General features: G+C 37.3%; 1 protein-coding gene across 4 annotated transcripts; it reads right to left on the bottom strand.

Moving 5' to 3' along the window:
- Window positions 1-899: 899 nt before the first annotated feature.
- Window positions 900-13708, bottom strand: LOC107805565 (uncharacterized). 4 transcript variants are annotated; one of them, XR_012708849.1, is made up of 10 exons: window positions 13312-13708; window positions 13054-13230; window positions 12803-12952; window positions 4444-4545; window positions 4289-4359; window positions 4057-4124; window positions 3324-3420; window positions 3106-3186; window positions 1870-2234; window positions 1191-1332 (listed from the first exon to the last, which is right to left on the bottom strand). XR_012708849.1 is itself a non-coding variant. In XM_016629624.2 (7 exons), exons 1-7 carry the CDS (start codon window positions 13546-13548, stop codon window positions 1100-1102), a joined length of 1038 nt encoding a protein of 345 aa, XP_016485110.1. In that variant the 5' UTR covers window positions 13549-13708; the 3' UTR covers window positions 900-1099. The 4 variants fall into 4 exon arrangements, 1 of the variants encoding a protein (XP_016485110.1); XR_001652447.2 differs by lacking the exon at window positions 1870-2234 and having other exon boundaries at window positions 900-1332; XR_012708850.1 differs by lacking the exons at window positions 1870-2234; window positions 3106-3186 and having other exon boundaries at window positions 1193-1332.
- Window positions 13709-17773: the final 4065 nt, after the last annotated feature.

The raw sequence follows: 17773 nt of genomic DNA, 5'->3' as shown, positions 1-17773 counted from the left end.
TGTTTTCTTTTAATCATTTTGCCACCCCTATTGGTGAGAGATAGCAGTTACTCAGAGGATTTAGCCAATGAGTGTGCAAGGTGACTTGGACACAACCGTTAAGTAAACTGAATTGTGTTCTTTAGCCAATGTTCAGAACAATGTTCCTACTTGATGTACCAACCAACGAACACTACAATTGTCTGATAATTTTAAAGATCTCTGTCGCAAACAAGCTCAAAAAAGGGAAGAGAAGAAGATAGCATTGAAAAAAAGGAAGAGAAGATGGGGAGTATTGTAGAGGTTTTGGATGCCATTCAAACATGGACGGAATGTTCTCTGGCAAAATAATAGACGAGCACTGCCATAGAAACGAGTCTACACTGCTGAGCAGATATCATCCAGTTATTCACTGCTCCTCTTCCATTCAATGCTCGTCAATATATGTACTTTTTAAACGATGCTGAGCTTTGACAAATATATATCCTGTAACAACACGAGCCATCAAGTTTAAACTACTTTGAGAAGGGGCTTATTCCAGAGATTAGAGATGGTTTTGTATTGGATTCTGCCAATGATATCCAATTTACGTATATTCTGCAGTCTTGTGAGTAGTGTAGAGTCTTCAATCTAAAGTTTTGCAGACTTTTTCTTTTCTCTTATTTTCCCTTCTTTAAAGATTCGGATGTAGTTACAATTCAAATTCTTTTTCCAATTCAAACGACGACCAAAGGGAAGTTATCCTTTCTTTTCTGGCATAGGGGAAGGGAGGATAAAGACAAGGTAGTAAGTCTGCTCACACTTGCAAAAGAAAAATAAGAGGTCCAAATGATCGACACAGATTTTAGATTTTCCAGGAATTATTTTTTTTTTAAGTCACTTTTCCAACAAGAAGCATCAACTCATAGGCTTATCAAAGGCACCAAGAAGAATCATATCAATACATGAAATTGAATTGTACTTTAACTACAGCAATTGTGCATTCTTTTAACCATCTATACATGAATGGTGTGGGTTTACATCGACAACGACAGATTTAGAAAGAATTACAAACTTCTGGATATGATCTTGAGGCGCCTTATACCCGTAAGTTCATTCTCCGATATCTCAAGCGAACACATCAGTCAATATCTGAGAGAATTTGTTTCATTTTCTCGTATGTCATAAAGACAATACCAATACTAGGCACAACCTTGTAATATTCGGGCAAAATTCCTCTATATAAACCACGCAGACCCTCTGTCTGGATAATACGACTGAATGCACCAACCAAACCAGTCTTGTAAATACGGGCCCGACCACCAGCTCCTTCCAATTGCATTCGCCGCCTCACAAGATCCAAAGGAAATGTTACTGCAAAAGCATCCATAAACATAAAGATGAAAGAACTGCAAATAATTAGCATTTCATCATGTAATCAACTTTTTCCCATCAGAAGCACATTTGGGATTCTCAATGCCCAGCTTTAGATAATGCAAAAGAGATAACTTATATCCTACTTCTGTCAAAAAACTAAAAACTGTGACAATGTTGAAGTGATGACTTGAAAAGCAACTGATTCAATTATGACAATAAAGAATATCAAAATGAGAACGATGAAAGTGATTGCCCATCCACCAGGGCATCTAAATAAATTAGAAGCCAAAACATGCGCCTGTTAGTATTAGCCATCAAGTGGGATGCATTGAGAAGTGCAGGTGTGGTGCCTCATAGGGTGAACTATGCGACTTGAAAGAAGTGCTTGTTACAGTCGCATAAGTAATGAAGGCATGAGGTGTGAGCTTCGATCTGGATTTCTGTTGTACTTAAGAAAGAACCCAAATACAGAAATATATAAGGAGTCAAGATTTCTATCTGGAGAAAAAAAAGATGGAGAGGAAGTAGGCCTACGTGTGCTGCTACACTAGAAGAAAAGGTGGAAAGAAAACTAGGTCCCAAATTGCCTTTCACTTTCCTCCAGGGAAGTTCCTCTATCTTCTTTCTTGATGATTCAAAATTCATCATCACTATTTTGTGATTTAGTTTCTTCTCTTTCTCCCTCGTCCTGTAATTGCTCAGCTTCTGCCCCCGTCTGCTTTCTTTTCTTCATGTCCTTCATCATCCTCCCTGCTTTGCTCTCTCCTATTCCTTTCTTCTATTCTGGTATCTCTTCTAGAGCTGTCCTCTTATTTTCCTACTTCTTCATCTTGTGATATGACACTTTAACTTTATGCTTTATTAGTAGGCATTTTTAGTCGCAACTACAAAACTATAAACTGCACAGGAATTGGCAAGTGAAATTTATCAAATTAAATGAATTGAAATGGTTTTATCAGAAGATAATTAAAGACAGTGGTGGTCATTACATGTTTAATGCACGTTTGATCTGTATGTACGTTATATGTAGAAAGTGAGTTGGAAAAAATAAGATAGCTGTCAATATCCTATATTATTCTACATTGTCTACAGTGAAGCTGTGCTTCGTTCTTGCTTCTCGCCAATCGCACTTTTTGCTTTTAAAACACTGGTGCTAGTTGTACAGAATACATAAAGCCGACTGGGCTACTCCAACTTCTTTTATATCCCAATTTGAAATCTATATCAGACAGATATACAAGTTTCTATTCTTTAGCAAAATTGAAATAGCATAAATAAATTCTGGGTGATGCATACAGTCATCTGTAAGATGACATTAACAAAAAAATGCTTTGCAATGTCAAAGCCTTCTATCCCATATCAAAAGATGCATAACAGGGACTTCAGACAAGCAATGAAGAGGGAACAGGTTGCAATGATGAAGGAATAGATGCAGCCAAGAGGGAGAATCTCTTACGGAAGGGGTCAGTTTCATTTTTCATGCATGTTTCTTCTTCCATTAATCATTATTCTAGCGGACTTCTAATATGTTTTCTCCTTTCTTTTTGTTGATTTGTAGATTTTAGTAGGTGAGATTGCCATATCCTTTAGTTCCCCGGTGCATGCATATTCTTTTGCTGCTGTCTCTATCTTATTTTTGAGGGTTTCTAAGAAGCAGACGGAAATATCCAAATTTTACCCACAAAGACGAGTATAAACACAGCTAATTCTTGATGGTCCTACTATCAATTTTTGTAACATAACATTTTCAAGCCTAATTGAGAAGCATACCTCAACGAGGAAGCCTCTCACATTTTGATAACTGCAAAATACATATGGCTCACGTGCAAATATCCACCATAGTGGAGCCAACTGCATGTTTGGAAATCCAAGTTATCCAATTAAAGTATGAGACGAAAATTATGACTGACATTTCTAGTCAGAAACAAAACGTTAGTGCGAGAAAGACAAGCAAGCAATTTTTTTTTTGTTGGGGTGAGCTTCCTTACTAAATTCCAATATGCCAGATAAAGGTGCTTGGGCTCGGGCTCTAAGGGTCAGTCCAGTTAGATACTTAGTGAGAAGCCAGCACCTCAACCTGCTTCTCTGCAATAAAAGCAATGAGACAGCTACATGTGTTAACACCTACTTTCAAATACCATAGATTTGTTTAATATCATAATAGTTTAAGGCCTAATTCTGCATATCTAGAACTCAGTCAGTGCCGCACTGACTTTGAGGTGGAGAAACAGCTTGTTAAACACAACATCAGCTTTTCTATTTGTTCATCTATTTTGTAAAGAGTATTCCAATCATTGAATAACAGTTAGATATTCTGTTTGTTTTGATATCGAGAGCTACAGAACAGATTTATCAAAGCGGAGTATCATAAAGATAAAACTGCACCTAAGGTGCCAGGAGAAATAGCCGAGAGGAGGATAAACAAGGTTTTTTTCCCTCCCGAACACATTTATGAAATAGGAAACTTGTGGAAGTTGAAAGTTTTGGCAATGTAGATATGTCTCCATGTAGTAACAAGATGTTGAGATCAGAAAATTCAGAGACAACAGCACACTTAAATAAAGTGGTGACCAACACTCAACAAGCTGGGGGCATTAACCAAAATTCAAGAAACATAGGTAAGACAATACTTTTCTCCATCACTATTTCCTGTATAGGACATCAAACCAAAATTGGAAGCTCAAAATTTCTACCACCTTTCATGTACATCAGATCACTGACCTGTTGATGATGCAACACCTGAAAGACTTCCACAAGCAAGGCTGACCAAGACGGTTGAGTCTTCTGGTCTGATATGAAGAGGTGTGTTAATATAGTGCTATCTTGAGATGAATGCGCAGAGGGACAAACTTGAGAACTAACCAGTGAATCGCAGCACATTTCACCGATAGTTATCAAGAGGAAAAGAAAATGATGAAAAGAGAATAGACAGTACACTCTCATCGAATATTACCTACGAGACTGCCAGTAAGATCTCACAGTGTCATAAACTGAAAAGCTGATTGCCAAATTCGGGCCAACCCCCTTCATGAGATTGAGATATTCAGTCAGCACAAAACAGGAAAAGCACAATTCAGCAGGAATAGAATCTCAAGGACAGAGAGATACCAATAAAGTAGCACCCATTCCTTTATAAAGGCCGGCTATGCCTTCTTCCCTACTGATGGTTTGTAATGCATGCCAAATCCCTCTGTAATATAATACATTTCTCTGCAAAACTCAAAATGAGTAAACCTACCAAAAAAGGATCTAATGTCACAGAAAAGGAACAAATTGTTACAGAAATATGTAAGAGAAACCATAACCATTTCTGAAATTTCAAAACTATCTTAACTAAGAGTATAAATGAATCTGTGAGCTTTGACTTTCCAACAACTCTGGCATCAAGCAGCCACTCTAGACTAATGTTTCTTAATCTAGTAACTGGAACATTTGAATCTCACCAAAAGTAAGAATAATAGCACTGATTACTGAAAGCGTATGGTTCCGAGCTTTCAACCAAATGAATAAAATACAAGACATCATTTACAAGAAAGAGCAACCCCTTTATAAAATAACTAAGCCTGGCCACAGTAATATGTGTGTGTGTGTGTGTCAATGTAAAAGCAAACAGCTTTAGCATTTTTCCAGATTATGTACCGTTCATTTACTAGTCAACAACAAAAGAAGAGAGCCTCCTGAAGCTAGTATCTGTATGCTAAGTTGCTCGGACGCGGATGTAGGTGTCTGACACGGGTGTGGATCTAGAGGTCAGTCTTTCGAGACGTAAATTCTAGATTCGGGGATATGGATCCTAGTACTGATACAGGTGTGGGGATCTGTCTAAAAATAATTCAAAAATATAAAAATATCTCTAAATTATGAGAAATTTTGTGGAATACTTACATATAGCTTGTAAAGTGTGAATTTCTTTTTTATTCTCAAGTTGTAGATAAGTAAAGAATTGATTTCCTAAATAAGGTATGCTATTTCTTCAAATCTACCTAGTTTTGGTTTTGATTTCGGGAATCAAATTGTATCTTGTCTCGAACTTTTCCGTCCGTCGTGGTCAAAGTACCCAAAATTGTTTGACCAGATCCGGTACGGATCCCATATCCACACCCATACTGGTGTCGTGTCGACACGGGAGCGGCACCTAAACTACCGTGTCGGAGCAACTTAGTCTGTATGACCAAATTGCAATTAAATAGACTCGCCTAAGGTGCACGCTAAGCCCCGAAACTAGTTGGAAAACAGACTGAGCGCTTCGCCCCTCTTCGTAAGCGCTTTAGTGAAGTCACCAAGGCTCCAAAGTGTACGTATCATTGCTAATGGGTGTTATCCTAAACAGCGCAAAACTAAACAATAAATATTCCACTTTATTGTGAATTTTTGTTCATATAATTGTATTTTTGTATAATTATTATTCTTGAATTATATATATTTTTCTAAATTGTTTTCTCCCTTTGCGCCTTTCTTCATTAAAACCTACACTTTATTTGCGCTTTGTGCTTAAAACCCCAAGAGACCTTAGCGCTTTTCTCCTTTGATAACACTGATTATTAACCTTCAATGACCAACTACCCACATTCCATTCATGACACCTCCAGCCCCTCCCCTCCCCCGAGTCATCTAGGAAATGATTAATAAATCTGGTCTTAATGGAAGATGAAGCTGAAATCATTAGACTGAACAAATATTCAAATCCATCTAATTAATGTAATTTGTCCCCGGGAGCTTTGTTAAGTGGTAAGGATGCAACATGTGATTTCTTCGATATTGAGTACTCCTATGAGTAATTAGACAAATCACCTTGATGAAGGCGAAGGCAAATCAGGACATAATGAAAAAGGAAACTATATGATGATTGGAACAATAATAATACAACTTAACCAGAGCTTTTTATTGTTTTCAACACCGAACAACTTGGTTCATGTGATCAAGATCATAACTGTTTTAGTTACTGAACAAAAACTTTGTCCTAATACACCGATTAAAAGTAGGTCTTTTGATCCCTTTTCTTCCCCCTTTGTGTTGAGAATGGGATTACTTGAAGTTAAATGAGCTAGAGTTGAGTCTTAACTAGAGTTAGTGTAGAATAGTCATCAGTTAATTATGGTTGGGTTAATTAGTCGGTTAGAAGCAGTTATATTGTATATAGAGCCCGTTTGGATTAGCTGATTTGAAGTAACTGATAAGCATTAGGTGCTGAAAAGCACTTTTAAGTGTTGAAACTGATTTAATAAATAAACAGTTACGTATTTGGATACAAATGCTGAAATTGATAATAAGTTGCTGCAGTATTTGATAAAAAAGTGTTAGATAAGCTTTTTTTCTGTTAAAATGACTTAAATAATCTTAGAAGTGTTTACACATATAAGGGCGTAATATCTTCAAAATTTAAGATTCCAAATCGATCCAAATACAAAATATTCTATTTGTCATTTTATTTTAAATACAACTGTGCTTAGATAAGATAACTTTTATGATAAATATAATTTATTTTATGATAAGCATATAATCATAAGTTATAATAATTAATAAATTGATAAAAGTTTCTCAGTAAAAAATAAACCTAAATAGGACAAAATATTTGAAGAGAAACAAACATTGTCTTTATCACCACAACACTTAGAAAGCAACATACCAAAATTTTGATATGTCCTCATTTATTACATACAGTTCAAAGATTAATACACAATCACATAGATATAAATATGCAAAGGAATAGAGAATTTGCTTATCTTAAATAGTCAATGAGCATTGCAGACTTGAAGAGGCGGAGGGAGGGGGTTAGGTTGAAATAGTACTTGAGGCAGTGAGTATCGATGCAAGAGTTTTGTTCTAAAAAAGAATATTTTAAGGATAAAATAGTAAAAATTTTGGTCAAACTTAAAGTGCTTATAAGCTAAAAATTTATAAGCTGGGGGTGACCAGCTTATGGCTTTTGGCTTATTTTTGACTTATAAGCACTTGGCTTATAAGCACTTTTAGCTTAACCAAACGCGTAGATAAGCCGAAAAGTGCTTATAAGCTATTTTGACCAGCTTATAAGCTTAGCAAAACACCCTCATATACTGTAGCTACCCTGTTCAATAAGATTGAGCTCATTATTTTCATTTCATCATTTTTGCAACTCCACTATCTTCACCGACTTTCTCTCTTTCAAAGCTTCATTAGAATAAACGTAGAGCTCAATCTATGGAAATTAATATGGTATCAGAGTAGCGATCGCTAGCTTGATCTTCGTAACTCGATCCCATGTCATCTCCCTCATCTTCTTCTTCAAGCTTATCAATGGCGACTGCAATGATCGACAACACAGAGCAAGAAAAGTTAAGCCACAATCATCCGATGTACTTGCATGCCACTGATATTTCGTGTACTATCCTAATTTCTCTCCAATTAACCGGACCGAAAAATTACTCAGTATGGAGTCGTGCAATGAGAATTGTGATCCTAGGAAGAAACAAACTAGGGTTTATTGACGACACATGCAAAAGGGAGAATTACGGTCCTAATTTGGTTGATTTGTGGGAGCGATGCAACGCAATTGTCCTTTCATGGATTATGAATTGTGTATACAGTGGAATTGTATATTCCTCAAGTGCATCAGCAGTTTGGCTAGATTTGAAGGAGCAACAACAACAACAGCAACCCAGTATAATCCCACTAGTGGGGGTATGGGAAGGGTAGTGTGTACGCAGACCTTACCTCTACCCTGGGGTAGAGAGGCTATTTCCGATAGACTCTCGGCTCCCTCCCTCCAAGAACTCCCCACCTTACTCTTGGGGTGACTCGAACTCACAACCTCTTGGTTGGAAGTGGAGGGTGCTCACCACTAGAGCAACCCACTCTTGTCCTAGATTTGAAGGAGCGATTTGACAAAATTGATTGTTCTAGGATATTCCAGATCCACAAAGAAATTGCTACTATTGGTCCGGGAACCAGCTCCATATCAACTTATTTTTCAAAATTGCGTTTGTTGTGGGCTGAATTTGACAGCGTAGCACCTATTCCAGGATGTGATTGTGCTAAGTCTAGGGAGTTTGTTGTTTTCATGGAAAGGTTGAAACTTTTGCAATTTCTTATGGGACTAAATAAGTCATATGAACAATCAAGGAGTCAGTTGCTCATGATGGTTCCAGTTCCTACAATTAACAAAGCCTATTCCATGCTGATGGAAAGGGAAAGTCAACGCAGTATGTCAAACAATTTGTGCGCAAATGAAAGAGGTGAATTGACAGGTTTTATCCCACACAATGAAGAGAGGACCAGGGCAAAGGCCAAAGAGAAACTTCAATTTGTACTGTGACTATTGCAAAATGAAAGGTCACACTCGTGAAGGATGTTATAAACTGATAGGCTATCCTACAGACTTCAAGTTTAAGAAGAAAACCGGAGTCAATGCTGCAGCTCACAATGTTACAATTGAAGATCATAAAAGGCAGGACATAGGAGCAGGGAATATCAATGAAGCAGATAAGTGTTCCACTGATGATGCTGTTCGAGGTCCATATTTCACACCAGAGCAATATAATCAAATCCTCAAGCTGCTGAGCAAGGACAGTGTGGGTGAAACTTCAACTAATATGGCAGGTAACATCAAAGCATTTCTGGTAAATTCAAATAAAAAGGAATGGATAATTGACTCCGTATCTACAAATCATATGGTTTCTGATATGACTATGCTGAATAACAAACTTGAAGTAGAAAATTCTGACAGGAGAAAGGTAGATTTACCTAATGGAGGAACAACTAACATATCACATGTTGGTACTTGTAGAATACTCGACAAGGAAGTATTAGATAATGTCTTATACATACCAGATTTTAACTACAACCTGCTGTCCATATCTAAAGTCACAAAAGTTCTATGTTGCTCAGTATGTTTCTTTCCACATTTTTGTGTGTTCCAGGACCTTTACAGCGGGAAGGTCAAGGGGATTGGTAGAGAAAGAGATGGACTCTACTGGCTCTCACAAACACCTGTTGAGAAGGATGATATTAGATCTAAAGTGATGAATGCAGCAAAAGAAAAGTTAGACATTGAGCTTTGGCATAAGAGACTAGGCCATGCCTCAGTCAAAACAATAAAGCAGTTGTTGTGCTTGCCCCAAGAAGAGTGTAAAATTATAGTTGACAAATGCATGATTTGTCTTGTAGCAAGGCATACTAGGTTACCTTTCAATATCAGTAATAGTAGAACTACTGAATCCTTTAATTTGTTGCATATTGATGTATGGGGGCCCTACCATGTAGGGGCTTTCAATGGAAATAAACTCTTCTTGACAATTGTTGATGACCATTCTAGAATGACTTGGTTATATTTGTTGAAACACAAGAGTGATGTATTTGTGGCACTGAAATTTTTTCTTAGAATAGTTCATACTCAATTTCGTAAGAATGTCAAAGTAATAAGATCTGATAATGGCACAGAATTTGTCAATTCAGACTGTTCTCAATTGTTTCAATTTTTGGGAATCATACATCAAAGGTCTTGTGTTTATACTCCTCAGCAAAATGGAGTAGCTGAGAGAAAACACCGACACATTCTAGAAGTGGGAAGAGCTGTAAGGTTTCAAGGAGGAATTCCTTTGAAGTTTTGGGGTCATTGTGTGTTAGCAGCAGTGTACTTAATCAACAGAATGCCTTTTGTAGCACTGCAAGGAAGGACACCTTATGAGATGTTTCATCACAAAAGGCCTAGCTTGGACCACTTAAGAATACTTGGGTGCCTATGTTTTGCAAAGAGGCCAAATGTTTATGATAAGTTTGAAGCCAGAGCGATTGCAACAGTCATGATGGGATATTCAGAAGTAACCAAAGGATATATTTTATTTGACCTAACTAATCATGTCTTCTTTGTGAACAGGGATGTAAGCTTTAGGGAAACTATGTTTCCTTTTAAACATCAGAAGGATAATCAGTGTCCTTTATTTTCTCAAGATTGCTTAGTTGCTTCTCATCTTCCTGATTTGGCATCTTATGCTGCTGAAATAGAAGACATTCCTTCAGCATACATTGATGTAGCAATTCCACCAGATGCAACAAGTGATCCCACACAAGCTATTGAACCTCAGCCAAATGCCACTCATGAGTTTGATCCGCAGCATGATGTGAGTCCAGATAGTTCAGTTCCCTCAATCCCTGCTGACTCAGAACCTTTGAGAAGATCAACTAGGGACAAAAGGACTCCTAGTTGGATGACTAATTATGTGACAGCTAATGCCAACTGTGATCATGCATTGCCTTATCCTATGCACCACTCAATCAGTTATGCTAATTTGCAGCTTCATTACCAACAGTTCCTAGCTTCCTTCACCTCTATTATGGAACCTAAAAATTTTCAGGAGGCTTGCAAGGATCCAATTTGGGTAAAAGCAATGAAAGCAGAAATTCAGGCCCTAGAAGATAACAGAACATGGAAGCTGGTCACTCTACCACAAGGGAAGATGCCCATTGGATGTAAATGGGTGTTCAAAATCAAGTACAAGGCAGATGGATCAATAGAGAGATATAAGGCAAGGCTTGTTGCTAAAGGATACAATCAATAAGAGGGTATTGATTACAATGAAACATTCTCTCCGGTTGTGAAGATTGTGACTGTGAGATCTGTGCTTTCAATTGCTGCAACAGAAGGATGGCATGTACATCAGATGGATGTATACAATGTTTTTCTTCAAGGTGATCTACTTAATGAGGTTTACATGCAATTGTCAGAGGGCTTTGCAAGCCAGGGGCAGAATACAGTATGTAGGCTTGTCAAATCCCTTTATGGATTGAAACAAGCAAGTCGATAATGGAATGTAAAATTAACAGAAGCCTTACAAGCACAAGGATTTACACAAAGCAGTCTAGACTACTCTTTATTCACACAGAAGCAGGGAAGCAATATTGTGATTATTCTAGTATATGTTGACGACATGTTGATCACCGGAAACAACCTCAAGATCATAGAAGCAACTAAGAAGAACCTGCATGCAGCTTTCAAAATAAAAGATCTTGGAGAGTTAAGGTACTTTCTGGGAATTGAGTTTAGCAGGTGGAGGAGAGGAATCTTAATGAATCAACGAAAGTATGCATTGGAACTCATTGGAGATTTAGGACTAAGTGCATCCAAGCCAGCCTACACTCCACTGGAATACAATCAAAAACTCACTGATAAAAGGTTGGATGAAGTTATAGGAGCTGAAGGTGATGACCTCTTAGAAAACAAGGGAAAATATCAGAGACTCATTGGTAAGTTGCTATATCTGACTCTGACTAGATTAGATATAGCATTTGCAGTCCAAGCATTGAGCCAGTTCATGCAACAACCTAAAAGAAGTCATTGGGAAGCTGCACCAAGGGTAGTGAGATACATCAAAAAGGATCCAGGATTGGGTATTTTGATGAGTAGTGAGAAAAGAAATGTACTAACAGCCTATTGTGATGCAGACTGGGCATCATGTCCCAACAGAAGGAAGTCAGTGACTGGATTTCTCATTAAGCATGGAAATTCACTCATATCATGAAACTCAAAGAAGCAAAATACAATCTCTAGAAGCTCAGCTGAAGAAGTGTATAGAAGTATGGCCTGGACAGTTGCTGAACTAGTTTGGTTGGCAGGATTATTCAAGGAACTTGGAACATAGGTGAAACTGCCAATCAGTGGCGGACCCAAGTGGTGTATAGCGGGTTCAACTGAACCCGCTTTACAAAAAAATATTACTGTGTATATGTATAAATTAGGATTAAAGTTGTGTAAATTTTGCATGAATATTTTATTTGAACCCACTTGATAACTACTATTTTACTACTAAATTTATATACTTCTAAGATTGAACCCGCTTGCACAAAATCCTGGGTCCGCCACTGCTGCCAATCAACCTATTCTGTGATAGCAAGGCAGCACTATAAATTGCAGCTAATCCAGTATATCATGAAAGAACTAAGCATATAGAAAGTGATTGTCACTTTATAAGGGAGAAGATTCATCAAGGGTTGATCAAAACACAACATGTGAATTCTAAGGATCAGCAGGCAGACATTCTAACCAAAGCACTTCTGAGATCACAGCATGAGTACCTATTTTCCATGCTGGGAGTGTCAATATTTTCACACCTACCAGCTTGAGGGGAGTGTTGAGAATGGGATTACTTGAAGTTAAATGAGCTAGAGTTGAGTCTTAACTAGAATTAGTGTAGAATAGTCATCAGTTAATTATGGTTGGGTTAATTAGTTGGTTAGAAGCAGTTATACTGTATATATACTGTGCCTACCCTGTTCAATAAGATTGAGCTCATTATTTTCATTTCATCATTTCTGCAACTCCACTGTCTTCACCGACTTTCTCTCTTTCAAAGCTTCATTAGAATAAACCTAGAGCTCAATCCATGGAAATTAATACTTTGAACTTTGTCTCCACGGCATTTTGGGAATGATACATTAATTAGCAAATAAAGATGTTTCCAAAACCAAATCAAACCAGCTGAATTCCACTCACCTGAGCTGCAAGACGTGTCCTAACAAGATCCAACGGATATGTAACAGAAGCAGCAGTTATCCCAGACAAACCACCACCTACAAGTCGTATACAGAGGTCTGCAGTTATATTCTCTCCTTGGCTTTCAACTCCCAAAATCAACTGCAACACCTGTATTTGCATTTAATAATATGAAAAACAATTAGACAGACAAGTTCCAGAAACTATTGGCACTTTAATAAAATCGAATTTCACAGAACGTTTGTACCAACATTCTTGTAGCGTTCAAATGCATAAAAGCTGATAGAGGAATATGGAAGGCGGTGAGCAATTGTGACCAAATTCCCCTTCCAAAATGCCCGATACCCTTCTTCACGTACAATACGTGAAGCCTCTTGCCATATACTCGCCTTTTTTAAGCTACCAGCATCCGCGTGCATTCCTTGCACCTATAAACACGAATTAAGTTTCACTTAGAATTATAATAATCAGTTTAAAATATTAGGAAAACATAAATTAAAAATTTGAACCTGAAAGAGGATAGTAAGGCGAGCAAGGGGCGCAGTGCAAGTCTTGCTGACGGCACCGGCAACTCCACCGGCGAGAAGCTGAGGAACAGTTCCGATCTGAGACTGCTGACGGCGCTGCTGCGTGATCAATTTACGAGATGCTCCGCCGTCCACAACCACTGCTCCGCGGCCACATCCTCCACCGCCGCCGCTTCCTCCTCCATCCACAACCACTCCTACTCTGGCTTCAGTCTGCATCGTATTCGCACCCAATGGATTGAGCCTTCTCTAATTTTGAGAGGTTACCAGTTTCTGCAGAGCTATTGGTTTTCAGTCGATTGTTTTGCTAGCGTGGTTTGGACAAAGATTAACACTGACAGAACGACGTCGCTGGGACTCAGTCTGGTGACTGAGTATAGTATATAATTTATTTTGATGAAGAATTAAAAAGAGGAATTAATGGGTATGACTAAGCATTAAAGTGAAACCCAATTGTTAGGTTTGCTTTTCCCAATAAAACCCAATTTACTTACTAACCGACCTTAACGTGCTCTCAACTCTCAAGTAATTTACATTCCATAAAGATGTTCAAATTATATTTGAGCTTTGTTTTCTCCTTTTTCTTTTTAAAAAAAATAAATTAAATCGTATTTAAACTTTGTGATTGCATTGTAAAAGAAAATAAGAAAAGAAAAGAAAGAAAAAAGCCTAAAAGGATTTTGTTAGTGTTTAATGATACTACTTAATCCGGATGGCATTAACAACACTTCACTCTTGAGTGATTTGGTGGCAGTTTGGTCAATTTTAAGAGTGAAATTTTATTAAGAAAAATGATAAGCTTGTTAAATTAAATTAAAATAGTTAGAGTATATTTTTGAAAGATGAACACATCAAGAAAATTAAATTCTAAAATTTTAATTTACTAAAATTAGCTCAATGCAATTAATTTGAGACTATAGGTGAAATATTTTAAACATTTTAGGAAAGGTAGAATAAAACTAATCGAAATTTTATTCTTCATTCTTCCGTATCATACAAGGGTCATGTATAAGTATGTATACTTGTTTTGACCCGTTACGATCAAAAATAATATTTAATATTAAGCATGAATTAATGAAGAAAGACACTATATTTTATTAATTTTTATTTAACTGTGTGAAAGGACTTTCTTCTTCTTCTTCTTTTGAACAAATGTCAAATTTAAGTTAAAAGCGGATTTAGGGTAGGTCCCAAGTATTCAATTGAATTCGAATAACATATATGTATTATTGAATTTTTTTATTTAGTGACTTAATATTTAATAAATTGTTACATAGGCTGCTATCATGTAACGTTGCGACCGGTCATTTTGAGCATTTGCATTTTTATTCAGTAGTTTGAAGTCGTGAGTAGCTTCATACGACGTATTATGACTTGTGTGTACGGTCGATTTTGGTTTTCGAGTGACTCGGGATTGATTTGGAAGAATGATTCTCATTTTAGAAGTTTTAAGTTGGAAGAGTTGACCAAGTTTGACTTTTGTGAAATTGACCTCGGATCGGAGTTTTGATGGTTTCGTTAGGTCCGGATGGTTATTTTGGACTTGGGTGAATGCCCGGATTTGCATTTGGATGTTCCTCAGAAGGTTTTGGCGAAAATTGGCAATTTGAAGGTTTGAAAATTTCATAGGTTTGATGGGGAGTTGACTTCGATGTTATCAGGTTTGGATTATTGTTTCGGGAGTTAGAATAGATTCGTTATGTCATTTGGAACTTGTATGCAAAATTTGAGGTGATTCCGAGTTGTTAAGACGTGTTCGGTGCAGTTTAGAATTTAGAAATTTGAAATAGTTCATTAAGCTTGAATTGAGGTGCGATTCATGGTTTTGATGTTATTTTGTGGGATTTGAGGCCTCGAGTAGGTCTGTATTATATATTGGGATTTGTTGGCATGTTCGGACGAGGTCCCGAGGGGCTCGAGTGTGTTTCGGATTTATTTTGGACCATTTCTCTCATGTTTGCGTTGTTAGCTTTGCTTGTGTCAGCTGTGAATCATGTTCGTGGGGGTATAATCTCATTCGCGAATAAGGAAATTGGACTGGGGAGATTTGTTCTTCGGGTTCACGGGTGGAGGACCGTGTTCACGAAGGTTGTTAGTTTGGCTGGGTACTTTCCCTCTTCGCGTTCGCGACGAGGAGGTCGCATTCACATTGGGGAGCTGGGAGCTAGTGGAAGTGCCTTCGCGTTCGCGAGGTCAATGTTGTGTTCACGAAGAGTTGGCATCATTGTGCATCACGTTCGCGAGGTAGGTGCCGCATACGCGAAGAGTGTTCTGTGGGCAGTAAAGTTTTGTGCTTTGCGATTGCGAAGGGTTTACCTGGAGGAGAGTTATAAAGTTCTATTTTCGGACTTTGAGTTCATTTTACTATATTTTGAGGTTGGGAGCACGGATCTAGGCAATTTTGGAGGGAAGTTTTAATGCTTGGATTGGGGTAAGTATTTTTTATTCGAATTTGATTATTATACATGATTCCATCTTTAATTTTGACATTTGATTCATGAATCTATAAAAGAAATTGGAATTTTTGTTAAAACTTTTCTAAAGTGAATAATTGAGTTTTGAACATCAATTTAGAGTCGGATTTGGAAACTTATATGGTTGGACTCGTATTTGAATGTGTTATAGGAATTTGTGAGTTTTATCGGGTTCCGGGGTACGGGCCCGGGGTTGACGTTTTGGATGACTTTGAGTATTTGATTAAAGATTCGACCTTTATCGTTTGGGTTCAATTCCTATGGCATCATTTGATGTTTTTGAGCTGCTTTTGGCTAGTTTCAAGCCTTTCAGAGGTCGATTCATGCGTAATGGCGCTCTAGAGTATCGATTTGGCTTGCTTGAGGTAAGTTTCTTTCCTAGCTTTTGTTGAGGAAATTTTTCCTAATTAAATGATATTGTTTGCTACTTGCGGGGATGTTGTATATGCAGGTGACAAACGTATATGCATGTGCTGGGATTATCCATGCTTGGGGTAGATTACATGATGCTTTGTCCCTTGTTGGACTTGGTGATTTCCTTGCCTCATGCTTTACTTGAATTCTTTGATAGTGTGAGGCTATGAACACAATTTCAATGCTAGAGACCATACTTAAGCCTACTATAACTTGATTAATAGCCTGTTTGGCGAAGCTTCTTTTGAGGCAAAATTACATTTTTTGGCCAAAAGTGCTTTTTTGTAAAATTAAGGTGTTTGGCCAAGCTTTTGATAGGAAAAAAAGTATTTTTGAAGAGAAGCAGAAGCAATTTTGGAGAAGCAGAAAAAGTAGCTTCTCTCCAAAAGTAATTTTTTGAAAAGCGCTTTTGAGAAAAATACACTTAGAAGCAATTTTTTAAAGCTTGGCCAAACACTAATTACTGCTCAGAAGTATTTTTCAAATTAATTAGCCAAACACAAACTGCTTCTCACTAAAAGTACTTTTGAGAAAAGGACTTTTGAGAAAAAACACTTCTCAAAATAAGCTGATTTTTGCAGCTTAGCTAAACATGCTATAAAACAAGATGGATCCTTTGTGAAACTGTTTGATGTGCTAAATTCTGTCATAACTATACCTAAATCACGAATATACTACAATGTCCGTTATTCTTGAGATACTTACGTTTCATACTTATATTGAAAATCATGTTTGAGTTTTGTTGAGTTGGACAATGAGGTTCTTAAAGTTTATTGAATTGTTTATTGGTACAAGAGTTGTGATTGTCGTTCACGTGGTGTATTTTGCTTAACCACTCTTCTTGATGTTATCCATGCTTCCTATCTTGCTTGTGGTTGATGTATATATGCTTGGTGAGGAAGAGTGTAAAACACAAAGGGTGATGTCGTGCATTGTTTTTACATTACCATGTGAGGATGAGAGTAAAAGCATGAAGGATAATATCGTGCCATTGTCTTACATTATCATGTGATGATGAGAGTAAAAGCACGAAGGGTGATGTCGTGCCATTGTCTTTACATTATCATGTGAGGAAGAGAGTAAAATCACGAAAGGTAATGTTTGCCATTATTTTAATAGTATAATGTGAGGATGAGAGCTCATCGCACGAAGGGTGTTTTCAAGCAGGCGAGGACATGAGACATGTGTTATATTGTGTTATCTTTTCCTTGTGTGAACATTTATGCCTTTATACTGGGTTGTTATTATTGCACCTATGCTTTCTATGCTGCTTGTTGTTGTCACGTCTTTGCCTTCTACCTGATTTGTTATTGTTCTACCCATGCCTTCTATCTGCTTATTTTGTCACATTCATGTTTTTGTTCTTATTTGTTACACTTACATCTATGTCTTCACTCATTGGTCGTTGTTTTATCTAAACTTTCTAACTTGTTCGTTATTGAAATCTATGTTCTCTTACCTTATTTGCTATCATTACTTTTGTGCCTCCCACCTTGTTTGTTACTGTTATCCATATGCTTCAGCCTTATTTGTTATTGTTATCTGTGCACCCTCTA

Source organism: Nicotiana tabacum, chromosome 4 (assembly GCF_000715075.1).
Source record: "Nicotiana tabacum cultivar K326 chromosome 4, ASM71507v2, whole genome shotgun sequence".
In the NCBI taxonomy this organism is placed as follows: Eukaryota; Viridiplantae; Streptophyta; class Magnoliopsida; order Solanales; family Solanaceae; genus Nicotiana; species Nicotiana tabacum.
Note: the sequence above shows the minus strand (reverse complement) of the source record. Positions and strands in the feature narration are given on the sequence as shown.

Excerpts from the sequence above, each read along its gene's own strand:
- LOC107805565 (XM_016629624.2), bottom strand. The coding sequence starts at position 13,548 with ATGCAGACTGAAGCCAGAGTAGGAGTGGTTGTGGATGGAGGAGGAAGC. Across the intron at positions 12,953-13,053 it reads CATTTGAACGCTACAAGAAT|GTGTTGCAGTTGATTTTGGG; the intron begins GTTGGTACAAAC and ends ATGCAAATACAG. Across the intron at positions 1,333-4,056 it reads AGGTGTTGCATCATCAACAG|TAACATTTCCTTTGGATCTT; the intron begins GTCAGTGATCTG and ends ATGCTTTTGCAG.